At 36.1% G+C, this 9,940-nt stretch overlaps 1 protein-coding gene across 1 annotated transcript in view; it reads left to right on the top strand.

The window, feature by feature from the left end:
- Positions 1-8,454, top strand: part of LOC139136380 (pneumococcal serine-rich repeat protein-like) — a 31,070-nt gene extending 22,616 nt beyond the window's left edge. The window contains exons 16-25 of the mRNA XM_070704105.1: positions 189-341; positions 1,425-1,535; positions 2,217-2,332; positions 2,674-2,744; positions 3,290-3,453; positions 4,076-4,256; positions 5,283-5,350; positions 5,928-6,042; positions 6,519-6,828; positions 7,021-8,454. Coding sequence (XP_070560206.1) covers positions 189-341; positions 1,425-1,535; positions 2,217-2,332; positions 2,674-2,744; positions 3,290-3,453; positions 4,076-4,256; positions 5,283-5,350; positions 5,928-6,042; positions 6,519-6,828; positions 7,021-7,044 — 1,313 coding nt within the window. The 3' untranslated portion in view covers positions 7,045-8,454. The remainder of the gene's footprint in view (positions 1-188; positions 342-1,424; positions 1,536-2,216; positions 2,333-2,673; positions 2,745-3,289; positions 3,454-4,075; positions 4,257-5,282; positions 5,351-5,927; positions 6,043-6,518; positions 6,829-7,020) is intronic.
- Positions 8,455-9,940: the final 1,486 nt, after the last annotated feature.

Raw genomic sequence — 9,940 nt, 5'->3', positions numbered from 1 at the left:
AAATCCCTGTACAACCCATGAAAATGATTACAGAGTACCCTTCTGTTATTGTCATTTCCAAATGTGTCTTGGCCTGGTAAATTATTTAACCTTTGATGATAGTGATTATTGGCCAATTTTGATATCATCTTACCTACGTGACAATAAGTTTGCAAATGTTTGGCTTTATTATACACATTTTTATGCAGCGTCATCAACAGTCAGCAGCCAAGATCCATGCAACCCTTCACCATGCTTGAATGGCGGTACCTGCATACCTCAGGGTGACAGCAGGTCTGAAGAAGGAGAAAACTACAAATGTAACTGTCCAACTGGGTATAGAGGAAAACAGTGCCAGCTATGTACGTTTCCAAATAATGAATATGCTGATTTCAAACATCACAATCTCATGAGTACTTATTTTAGGCCAAGCGTAGACATACGTATGTGTTAATGCCATTTGCACCCATACTACACTATGGTTAACTAGCATGTATAAGTTTTTGCACAGCCTGAATATCAGAAGTTAATCCTGTTCAAGTTAATTCACTTACCCAGGTTTTCATCGAACTGTTTGTTACATGTTATGAAAGATTGTCATTACTTTTTGTTTCCTATAAAGTGCTCAATGAATGTAGTTGTACAGGAAATACAGAGATTTCATTGAGCACTGCCAGCAGGCAAAATTTCTGTCATCTTTACACTGCCATGAGTCCTTTGAAACACAGCCACACACTTCAAACGAAGCTCAGTGCATGTGAAGTTTGGAAGTGTGCACGGGTAATCAATGCAAAAAATGTATTATATACACTTTTTAAACGCAATTTCCTGTTGGAAGAGGTTCGTTGGAAGTTTTAACTGGCGAATTTTTCATAAAAACAGTTTTAGAACAAATATGGCTAGTGATCAGTATCATCTGTATTGATAGTATCCATGATGTAACCATTGCATATAATTATTGTGAGAATTTGTGCACAATAATTGAAATAAAGGTAGAGCAAGTGTATCAAACAGATGTATGTTCCTGTATATTATGAACAAACATATATCTCACTTCAAGCGTGAGTTGTGACACAACAGTTTTCCAATTTAAGGAAAGTGCTCATCTGTTGCTGTAAGAATTCTGTAATAGCAGTCACGCATTTAAATTCAATGCAAGATCAACATCATCAGTAATGTTAGTAATTAGCTGAACGATGACTTGAGCAGCCTGATAGTTCTGTTCAAATTGCATCAACGAAACATAAGATTATTACACAAAGGGATAAAGCTGTAATCGATAGTAATCTTCCAAGAGAAGCGTGAACACTTCTGTTTGAACCTGGACACTCACGATAGTGTAACTTTTGTAAAAGTTGTACACGAATTATAGGTTAAGAGTTTTCCAAAGTTAATTTATTGTTGCATATAAAAGCTAACGGACCCTCACATTTACCTGCCTCTAGATTTCCCATGTGACCTTGAGCCGTGTGTTAATGGTGAGTGCTTTCCACGTGATCCAGGTGATTTTTACTGTAAGTGTTATCGATACTATGAAGGTGACCTTTGTCAATACGGTAAGTTTTCCAAACATTTCCTTTCTACAACTTTAAATTGATTAATATACAATGTAATATGATAGATTAAGGTCGTTTGCACCTTGAAAATGAAAGACTTTAACTTTTGCTTAAACTAAGACTTTAACTTTTGCTTAAACTTTTCTCAAGCAAACTTTCAATTATTGTCTTTCAAGACCATGAATAAAAATCAGGGGTCACAGTGCAACATTTGGTACTTCAGAAACAAATTACCAAACATTTACCGATATTTGAAATGCAAAATAGCCGCTATCCACATGTTCTTCCACGAACTGCAAAGTTAGCTCTAACAAGTAGAAAGCCGAAAGCATATTGTGAAAGTTTGAGAGTTCAAATATCTGTCCAAAAGGTGCATTCTATCACAAATATGGCGGTAATGGTGATTTTACTTCATTGTTTGATTATCAGCTGCTTATGTCTTATCTATTGAAGATCAGAGGATTTATCTTGTCTATATTAAAAGACAGTTGAAGAAAGTTTGAGTAGTTGGAATGTCAGCTACTCAGTTTGTACACAGGCATTCATGAAGATTATTTAGATTGGAGATATTCTTAAAAACCTCTATCTCTTAATTGAGTACATGTTAAGAAACCCAGTACAAGTCTTCTAATAATCTGAGAAAAAAGAAAATAATCTATAAAGTCATATATTGCATTGCAGAGATCCCTTATTCTGCTGCAGTGGAAATTCGAATAAGTAATCGCCAGTGGTCGACTGATTTAGAAGACCCATCATCACAGGCATACATAGAATTGAGCATTGAAATTATATTTGCAGTAAGTATTGAGTGATATAATTCTTTATTGGCATGAAGACACCTTGAGCACTAAGAAAGATGTACATTTTCAAAAGAAGATAGTAATCAACACTTATTGTAACAGAGTGTGTAAATTCACTTTGACAATCTTCTACACCACTTGTGTCCTAGATCTGCTGTCCAGCATATGGAAGAGTGCACATTCATTTCTTTTCAAAAGTTTGAGTTGATGTTAATATCCATAATTTAATATTGTTGGCTTGAATACTGTAACAAACTCTGCAAAGGTTCATATGCTTAGAATCTGAGGGAAACGAAAAAAATAATCCAAGTCTCTTGAATCAATCATTATATTTTTAGGTGACCCAGCTGCTCTCCAGTATCTACTCATCAATACCAAGCTATGACCGCATCGTGATCCGTGGATTTAAGTAAGTACACGCAAGAACAATGTGATATTTTTTCATACACACGAGTATTCAAATGTTCTATTTTAGATGAATATATGTTCAGATGTTCACATATGTCAGATGATAACAACACGTTTGATCCAAAAGTGGTGACATATCTTTTATAGGAACTTGAACAAATGTACTCAATTTTAATTGAGCATATGCCTCTGAATAGCTGTCACCAATCAAAAATCTTCATGTATGAGATGTGCCACAATTTTATTTTATATAAGCGATGTGCCCAGGCACAGTACATATTGTCAACGTCCAGCCAAGCATGATTTAGTTAAATAAGTAGAGCAAACATAGACTAAAGTTACTCACTTCTTCGATTAGAAAATGCAATAAAACCCTAAAATATTAAAACAAAAGATAGATAGATAGATAGATAGATAGATGGATGGATGGATGGATGGATGGATGGATAGATGGATAGATAGATAGATAGATAGATAGATAGATAGATAGATCTCTCTTTGATTCCTGTAAACTGTAATAAATTGTTTTTAAACCTTAATTTCCAGGCCAGGGAGTGTCATCTCCATTTTCGATCTGGTGTTCAATGATACGGTCACGCAGGCCGAGCAGAAGCATGCTATCGACGAGATCTACAGCTCAGTTGTAGAAGATCAACATCTCGGCAATTTCACTGTCAGAGAAATTCTTGCAGCAACGAGTGAGCAGAGAAGTGAGTCCTGTACATTGCTAAATGCTTTCCTCTAGCTGATAAAATTGTGCCTATTGAATGTATTTGTTTAACTTTTCCTCTCATTGAAGACGTTCATGAACCCTTGTAGATTTTAAAGTAGGATTAGTGCAGACTTAAATCTTTAAGTGACACTAATATAAACTATTGCGTTGAACCGTTTGCAATGCGGGAACTAGACGTCCTGAGGAGTTGCCAACACTGCCAGATGTAACTATCGTCATATCGGTAATTTCAGTCGATCGCAAAGAAATCAACTCTGCAAAGGTTGAAAACTGTGTTCAATGGGGTAAGACTTAGTCAAAACAATACCACCAAAGCAGGATGTGTGTGGATGCGTGGTGCTGTTATGACTACTCATTGCCTCCTCCCAGACAATATTTCAACTTTCTCATCGTTGATTTCTTTGTTATTGATTGATTATACTACCTAAACAGTAATTATGCCTGGCAGTGTTGGCTACTCCTCAATTTAGACAGTGTGTCGAGTTTGCGTATTGTCAATGGTTCAACGCAAACCACTGTAAATATAGTGTATTTATATTTAATTTAGACGAACATATTTTACAATCTGGAGTATCTAAATTTTGTTCTTTTCCTTACAGACTCTGAGATGGTTTATAGGGATCCTTGTCACTTTACTCTATGTCCAAGTCGGATGAACTGCAAATCTTATATCAATGAGTACTGCATTGCCATTTGCTCGGACAATAGAGAGTACTGTTCGCCCAACGCCCAGTGTGTGAATATGACAGACCCTCAGACAGATCCGTTCATCAAGTGCCAGTAAGTACATCAATTGGAAGGGAAATGTTTATAGGGCTCAATGACTTCAGAGTTCAACATTAATGAGCAAAAAATACAACATTTTTTTTTAATTTCTGGCAATGACAGCAAAAGTCGCATCCACGTCGCCATATTTATGATAGCAACCTACAGATGTACCATCAACACGATTGGAACTACTTTGGGATAAATAGACGGTGAAGTAATGCCGATTTAATCCACAAATATAATCTCATCTGCTTTTCTTTTTACAGTTAACACTTCTTTTTATGAGTTATTTGCAATATTGCAACATTCAGCTATACGGCACCAAACACTTTTGGGAAATTAAAAAAATTGAAAATCCATATATCCTAAATTAGTTCCAATCGTGTTCATCATGATCAGCTTTATTAAAATACGTCACTAGTGATGAACAGGTAAATGCGACAACATCAAATTTTTCAACGACAGATCAATTGCAAAGAATCAAATCGCATGAAGAGAGCATATGTATGTCTCCATTAGTCTTGCCCCTAGCTTCTGAAACATACCTGTATGGTAAAGTACATCCGTTAAATATATCATTGGCGCAACACAAATCAAGTACTCGTGCCTCGCAATTTCATCATAACTTTGTACAGGAAATGCAGGCACTTGACCAGAAAACAAGTATTGCATGTAGGCACATGTATGAAAGTGTACCGTTTAAACTTCAATCTGTACACATTGTACTACAATGACGGTGTTGTAGTTAGAATAAAGTGTTCAGCAGTATAAAAATGCTGGTTTTGAAATTTGTCAAATCTATCGGCAGTCAAAGGAAGTTACGAATTTTATACTTTAAGGAGTAATATTCCACAGTGTTGACAGAAGAAAGTGTTACAAGATCGCAGATATCATTTTAATAAATAGCATGAAATATAATTAGGTTTTACAAAACGTATTGTCTCAATAATTGATATCAAGATAAGTTGTTTATTGTTTGTGTTTATATTTTAAACATTTTAAACATATTAAATATCACTAATTTCGCCTGCACTTTAGATGCCCAGATGGCCTTACCGGGCCCAACTGTACCCTAGAAGCCACCCCTGAGCCGAAGGCAACACCTGGTAAGTAACTTAAGTTTCACACTCATCGGCCTCATCGACTTAAGATAAGTGAATTTTCACTTTATTTCACGAAAGCAGCTATAAAGCTGCTCTGATATAACTAAAAATATGACTAAATGCTGACTTGAAAAAGGGTCATCCAAGCATTTTTGCCCCTGTAGTTTCAAACAATATATCGTTATTGTTGTTTTGTTTGGAATCTGTTCTCGAATGGTGCTTATACCCGACAAAGTCGGTTCTTTAAATCGTTTTTAGAAACAACGCCAATGTCTTTCAACAAAGTATAGGCGCCTGAACACAAAAATGGGGTTACTGAGTGCTCCAAAATGGGTAATACGCCATTAAAATTAAAAAGTATACCTGCGACAAAAAACTCTGTGTTGCTCAAACAACTTTAAATAATTCTAACAATCTGAAAATAATGTATTGCTGTTATTAATATAAATCTCCAGTTGTTAATGCAATTGAAAACAAGGAGTGAGATAATTCAACATGTAATTAAGTTCTTTTCAACATAACAGTGTCCACTTGGTGATAAACTTCTTTTTAATAACAAAATTATATTTTCCAACCACAGCTCAAGATTTGACATGGCTGTGGGTTGTCATTGCAATCACTGGTCTGATTCTGACAACACTGTGCTGCTGTTGCTGCTGTATAGCCTGCATTGCCAGAAGGCGACGCCAGAAGGAGTAAGTTATCTTGTTTCACATTGACTCTGAGATCTAACGACGTACTAAACCTGTTTACCCCAGTTCCATGTAAACATTTCCACAATCACCAACGATAAAAATGGAATTTGGCCAAACCATTGTGATGAAAGGGTTAAAGGATATTAAAATGTCTCTTTCAAATTCACAGAACATCATTTCCTTCGATATACACCTCTTTGCGCAGTGTCTTTCTATGAAAGAGCAATATACTCTTTTTTCATACTTTCCTCATTGTACACAAATTACAAAGTATTTTATGAGGTATTGTTAGTCTAGGCTTACATGCAACAGTGAGCAGAATATTTCGTTTGCCATACTGAGAACTACTTAAGCTAGCGACGTTTACAGCGTTTCTCACATATGGGGTAGATTGGAATAAAGTTTTGCAGCATCTCTTAGTCTTTAAGTGCTCTAATTCTCGTGCCTTTCTTTTTGCTATCCATTGTCAACCACAGAAAAGTAGAATACGTGTACGAATACGACACCTCGACTGATAGTGACTATGTGGCTTCATCTTACCCTGCCGCTGACTACAGTGACGAGGACACCATTGAAGACTACACCGACGAACAAACCATGGACTGGGATTGGAAAGGGGTTGAGCACCTGTATCGGGACAACTTTTCCTATGCTGCTGCTAACGACAGCAACTTCCAGTTCAGATGGGATTACGACCTGGAAGGCGACCTGGAAGAAGGACATTTTGCAATTAACCGGCCACAAGTTGATATAAATCACTACAGCGAAGATTTCGACACCTTGAGGGTAGGCAACGGTAATTCAATCGATGTGCATTAATGATCCATCATAAAGTTTTATTTTCATTGCAAGTTACAATTAAGACCTTTTTAGCATACAGTAGTGATTGTGCGTCAGCACACACAACAAATACTCCCTCTCATATTTCCAACAAAGAATTTATCATCAAGTGAACTTCTTTTGATTTTTTTTCTGTAGAAACCCGAAGGTGAAGATATCTGAAAGATGAATATGACATATGTCTTGCCTATCCGGAAGTGACATAATATTCACAGAGACAATAGAAATGAACTCTTGCTTCTGCTTGATCACAACCAGTGGAGGCCACAATAAATACTTAATTCCTTTAAACATATTTTAATCATATACCAATTGTATAACAATTTACAATATAAAGAACATTTTGGTAAACAAATCCATGTCAGTTTCAATTTGCTGAACTTCAATTCATTTGTAACTTTAGTTTACAGTATGCACATTTCATCACCACAGAAGAAATATTTATTTTGTAACATGGTATCTTTGACCAACTTGATTTTTATTAAGACTGTAGGAGATATCCTCGATCTCCTTGTACTTACAAAAGACTGTAAGCTTTTGCATACATTTACAGTCATGTATATAGTAATTATGATAATCTTTAATACCAAGGAAATGTATAGTTCGTCTGCCATTATTTAATTTGCTTTAAGCAATATGTAATGTATAAATTGTTTAAATCTATGACAAGCATGTGAACTTTGAAAGAATAGAAATAATGGTGTATATTTGATAACTTATTCTATCTAAAAATGCTGCATATCTTTCGCCTATGATACTTTATTTTTATAAGCAGTATCGGTTATATTCTTTGTAGATTTACATGAGAAACGTGCGAAATATTTTAGTAAGCTGTGCATTATACGGCATAATATGCAATAGCAATTATTATGAAAAATATCGAGAGGATATATAAATGAAATCAACATAGAAAGTCTTTTATTTGTTAGTTCAACTTGTTTACCCTTATGCCCTGTAAACAGGTCCGCAATCACCATGGATAATAATGGGTTTGGGGCCAAACCATGGTGATGAAGGGGTTAAGTCACTGCCAACCTGAAACTTTCCAAGTGTTTCTATCCAGCATTCACAGTGATTGGAAATCGATATGGAAGTGTAAATCATCGCCATTCCACTTTTATGAAGGTTGGTAACTTGAATCGATCCGCTAAGGTGACTGAATTTCTGCATTACGAGCAATGACCGAAATAGCATTTGACGAATATCGAATCAGCAATATCAACAAAGCCATTAAAGTGAATCGACAACATTGTTCAGCATACATACCTTGGATGAATTACACTTACTACCTTGTAGGAATAGAGAAAAACACTATATACAACAGTTTAGGGATAACTTACAGCACCATTGTGACTCTATCTGTGTTTTTAAACTGGAGGAACAAGTTTCAATTTGTAATGCTGCAATAGCTTGAACTCAAAGCCATTTATAATAAATTTTCTCAGTCATTAAAGAAGCAAAGCAAAATCACCTTGATGAAGTTGAAGTCTATACTCAAGAAGTTTGCTGAGACAAACATTTACAAATTTTAATATTATTTTTGTATTTATGACTCAAAATAAAGTATTTTATAAAGACAAAATAATCTGTCCCATATTTGTTCACTATCAATCGAGCTGCGACACTACGGAGATACAAAAGTAAAACTGCGGTGTCAGCTGTATCATCATTGTTGTTCATAAGCAGCTTCAGGAAGCTCAAGATGATCATTTCATGTAAGATCTTTGAAATTATACTTGTATCTGTATTTTAGCATGGGCACAGCCTATACGTGTGTCGTAACCCACTAGAATAGCTAGAATGTGCATCGGAAACATCTTCAGACTCAAATTTTTATAATATTTCTCTGATCTACCACTTGTTTGGGCTCTTTGAAGAAAACAATTTCACCATCTAGAGTTCTAAATAGAGTTAACACTGAAATTGCGGCTACTTTGAGGTTTAAATATAAATGTAAGGGTAATTTGCTTGGAAAGTGCGAGCAAACCCCTTTGTCGCTTTCCAGTTGCATATGAACTTAAATTCCAACCCGGCGTTCTGTGAGCCTCATTAACATCGCGCTCGACGACTTATATCATTAAAGTATACTACACTGGCCTATGGTCTGACACGACAGCACAGAACTTACCTTTAATTTAATTTACAAGTGCAAAATATTGCTTTCTTTCCTACTAATTTTTACATGTTCCCATCTCTGACACCTGGAAGTTACATTGACAATAGTCTCATAAGGGCTAGAATCTGGAAGGGGGATTATACATCAACAGTGAAGAATGTGAAGCTACTAGAACTTTCATCGACGAGCAGGAATGCGAAGAATGATAAGAGTGTATGTTTATATGATATCACCATTCTGGGGCATCTCTGTAGTTTACAGGGAGAGGCTCGCCTTGTCTGCAGATGTGCATATGGACTAAACGATGGGTCTGTTGTTATGCACATCCACCATTTAAAAATGGCAGCTGTACAGATAGTGATGACCTCGGCCGAAGCAGCCTCATATAAACAAAGGGTCGTAACCAAATTTTATGTGGCAAAGTGTATCAGCGATTGGCAAACTACAAGAGTGGTGAATTATGAACATGCATAAAATACTGAATTTTGCTCCATATTTGCTCGGCATTCATCACCTGTCCGATATCTGGGAAGAGACAATGTTTTTAAAAGAAGAAAGTCGCGCAGACTGGACGACCCTTCCTTTTAATGTACTGACACGGTTCTTGTTGTGAATAACAAGAAATATAACCAGTGCTAAAAGGAGTACGAGGACGCCCAGTTAGCTATAGACACCTATGAAGCAGATTAAAACTCCAAGGCTGGAGCAGCCCTCAACATGGACTGCCCATGGTCGTAATGACACTAGCTGAAAAATACTTCCACATTAAAGTAGTACGCGACCCAACACCGAAAGACCTTAGACGTTTGGTCAACCATGCTCTTTCAAAATCAAGAATAAAAAGTCAGGGTCACCTTACAAACTTTGGTACAACAGAAAGAAATTACATTTCATTTACCGACACATGAAATTCAAGAAATTCATTCTTTTGTTCACCCTACG

The sequence above is a fragment of the Ptychodera flava genome, chromosome 7 (assembly GCF_041260155.1).
Source record: "Ptychodera flava strain L36383 chromosome 7, AS_Pfla_20210202, whole genome shotgun sequence".
NCBI classification, from domain to species: domain Eukaryota; kingdom Metazoa; phylum Hemichordata; class Enteropneusta; family Ptychoderidae; genus Ptychodera; species Ptychodera flava.
The sequence above is the reverse complement of the archived record's forward strand: the minus strand, read 5'-3'. Positions and strand labels throughout refer to the sequence as shown.